At 38.9% G+C, this 3,610-nt stretch overlaps 1 protein-coding gene across 1 annotated transcript in view; it reads right to left on the minus strand.

Annotated features, from left to right (window-relative positions):
• Window positions 1–3,355, minus strand: part of LOC107610170 (wall-associated receptor kinase-like 14) — an 8,236-nt gene extending 4,881 nt beyond the window's left edge. The window contains exon 1 of the mRNA XM_016312264.2: window positions 2,285–3,355. Coding sequence (XP_016167750.1) covers window positions 2,285–3,032 — 748 coding nt within the window. The 5' untranslated portion in view covers window positions 3,033–3,355. The remainder of the gene's footprint in view (window positions 1–2,284) is intronic.

The raw sequence follows: 3,610 nt of genomic DNA on the forward strand, positions 1-3,610 counted from the left end.
TTATTTTATTTTTATTATTATTAAATTTTTATAATTATATTTTTTATTTTATTTTTAATTATCATTATTTTTTTATTATCACACAAGGTTAAAGAAAGATTTTAAGCCAAAACTAAGTGTTAAACCACCCTAGCCTAAACCGCAAAAAAGACACCTATAACACTCTCTTAAAAATTATCTAACAAATGCCAGATTCGAAAATGACAACAATAAAAAAACGCAGAGCAGCAATGGTAGAAAATAAATAAAATTGCCACTTACCACCAGTAATTATGAGTAATTATGACACAGAAGGGTGCTGGAAGTTGGAAATGGCAAGTCTCTCGCGGCAGCAACATGAAATCCTTAGGCAAAGGTAAAAGTAGCAGTTCCAGAAGGAAAGATGGAAGAAGTAGGTGAGTGGTGGTGGTAGTTATAGAAAAGGAGGGGAAGAATAGAAAAAATATAAAACAAAGGTGGTAATTATAATAGTAGAAAAAGAAGCGCAAAAGGTTAAGGGTAGAATCGACTTTTTTGCGTGCTTTTGAATGACATTCAAGTGTATTTAATGTTCTAAATACGATAATCGAAGCGACGGTTTTGAAACAACTGTTGAGGGCAACTCCCACGCGCGAGGAAGCCACTAGAAGCCTGGACCCATGCCGAAAAACCTACTTTGAGTAGAAACTATTTTTACGGAAACGCGAGCAGGCGAATGCACCAATCGTGAACCTCACGCCTTGACGTATTGGGGGCACTGTTCTAGCTAACCCAACAGGGGTCGAGGTCTATCGAGCGGACACACACCCACATCTGTACCGACAGACGCCCTTCACGTGATCCGTTCTCTTAGCTCGAAGATTCTGACAGTTAACAGTTAGAAGAGGTTTCGAAAAGGTTGGACTTTAGAGAAAGGGAGGCCACCCGAGCGAATAAGGATAAGGGAGAGGGACCTACCCCTTTCTCTAGGTACGTCATCATTACCCTAATATAGTCGCTTCAACATACGGACACTAATTTAAACATTAAAGTGTCTTTATAGGTGGCTCCATCCGCCAACCAATTAACGACATGCTGGTGTAGCTCCCCATCTCAGAACCAGCTCTCATGTCTTGATCCTCATTCTGACACTTTACAACTGACCAACTCAAGTAACCACATAATATTACCTAATTAAATACACGACTAAAAGAATATATTCAGCCTGTTCCTAATCGCCATTAAAAAATACAGAAAAGCTCTGCATACAAGTCATTAGGGCTTGTATGCTTTACAAGTTAATTAACGAATAAACCTCAAAAACGCGATGCAAGGTCTACGTTCTTCTTCTTCTTCTTCTTCCTCTTCTTCTTCTTTTTTTCTTTCGTTTCTTGCCTTCTCTTTCTCCTTCTTCTTCTTCTTCTTGCTGCACGTTCTTCTTCCTCTTCCTCTTCCTCTTCTTCTTCTTCTTCCTTTCTTTCGTTTCTTGCTTTCTCTTTTTCGTTCTTCTTCTTCTTGCACGTTCTTCTTCCTCTTCCTCTTCTTCTTCTTTTCTTTCGTTTCTTGCCTTCTCTTTCTCCTTCTTCTTCTTCTTGTTGCACGTTCTTCTTCCTCTTTCTATTATTCTTCTTTATTTACGTGCTTTTCTCTCTGTTTTCTTTCTTCGTTATTATCAATTTCCATTGTTTTTTGACATCAAGCTCTAAAATCGTTTTTGAAGAAGAAGAAGCAGCAGAAGATGATGAGGGGGAGAAAGAGAAAGAGTTCTGAAATATGCATAAGGTGTACTTCAACGAATTTTGGGTGTATTTCTTAAATCCTTTAGGTGTATTTTTGTAATCCTTTGGGTGTATTTCTGTAATCCTTTGGGTGAATTCCTATAACCGTTTGGGTGTATTTCTGTAATCTTTTGGGTGTATTTCTATAATCGTTTGGGTGTATTTCTGAAGTTCCATTATCTTCAAATTTGGCAAGAAAATTGTTTTCATGGAAGAAGAAGAAGAAGAGTCGTTCATAATGCATGGTGAGTAGCACGCTTTGAAAACAGAAAGTTGTTGAATAACGTGCGTTTTATTTACTCTTGAATGTGGAAGTGTGTAATGCGTTAATTAAGTGTAATGCGTGTGTTTTATTGGACTTGTAAGACTTGTAAGCCAAAAAGACTTGTATGTGTAGCACGCCTCAAAAAAAAACAAAGACAGAAAAGTTTTGCACCACTAAAAATGTATCTAAAAATTTGGGGTATAGAAATTAAATTAATCTAACTAAAAGTTAACTAACTATAATACTTTAGAAAATAATAATAAGAACAAAGGCAAGAACTAACCTCTGATTTTCGTACAGCCTGTTCCGGCAAGAAAGCCATCGCCGACAAAGCCTTCCTTGCAGGTACACCGGAAGCCGGGTTTCCGATCAACGGGGGACTCAATTTCGGTACAATTAGCATCACTAGAACACTGGCAAGCTCCCTGAAGCCACCAACCAAGCTGAATTGTGGCTACCTCCAACGACACCGGAGCACCGGAATTGTTCCTCAAATTTTCCGAACAGATGGAAGACATAAAGTTGCCACAGCCGTACCCATCCAAGATGCTCTTATTCAAGAACTTGTTGGTGCTGTTGTTTTCGAAGTAGCAGCTCAAGCTGCTTCCCTCTCTGCAATCCTCAGAGTAGTCAAAGTATTCCCGCACCATAGCCTCCGGAACGGTGCAAGACGACGCCGTTTTGGAGCAGTTCTGCACGAAGATCACGTTCCCCGATGTGGGAGCGTACTTGTGGCTGAAGAGTTCGTGGAATGTATAAAATGGGCGATTGCACTGTGCTTTGATGCCGACGATTATGCTGTCCGTTGTTACTTCTTGGACTGGGAATTTACCGATCAAGATTCCGCCGTCGGTGGTACAATTGAGGCGGATTCCGCAGTCGGAGGAGAATCCGAAAGGGTAAGGGTAGGGTTTGGATGAACCGCATGTTTGGTTGCACGTTCGGTAGTTTACTTGTGCTGTGCTTAGAGAGAGGAAGAGACAGCATAACACTAGAAGGATCAAAATTGTGTGCTTTGTGATGATGATCATGGCAGTGGCAACAAGGCAGAGATTATTTATCTAAGAAAAGGGATTTCTCATTTAGGTGAAGGATAAAGGAGGAAGAAAGAAAAGGAGAGAAAAGAGACAACTTGATCGTAGTATGAGTTTGAACGATGAGAATATTGGGCTAAGACTTTCGTGGTAGTTGTTGATCAGTATCAGAATTGTGATTGTATATTTTTTTTTTTTATTTTGTTGGAGTAATAAAAAAAAATAAACATATATGATCCGTTAAGACGACTTGACTACTTGTGGGTGGGGGAAATTGTTTTATTTTCTATTTTTATTTATTTTTTCTTGCTTTCTTTTGGACTTGGACGCCTATGAATCTATCTCTATCTTTTGTCGTCTTTTCACACCATTAGGTGAATAGTTTAATTCTAATGACATCTAACAAAGACAAACCATGAAAGGAAAAGGAATGACATAAAAAATTAAAAATATAGTATTAATAAACCGTTTCTGGATGATCGCTCATTTGAATAATATTGGAGGGTGTTAATCAAGGCACGAAAGCCTACTCACGGATGTTCTGTATGTTCACATTTGAGACGCTGACCGCTATG

The sequence above is a fragment of the Arachis ipaensis genome, chromosome B07, assembly GCF_000816755.2.
Source record: "Arachis ipaensis cultivar K30076 chromosome B07, Araip1.1, whole genome shotgun sequence".
Lineage (NCBI taxonomy): Eukaryota > Viridiplantae > Streptophyta > Magnoliopsida > Fabales > Fabaceae > Arachis > Arachis ipaensis.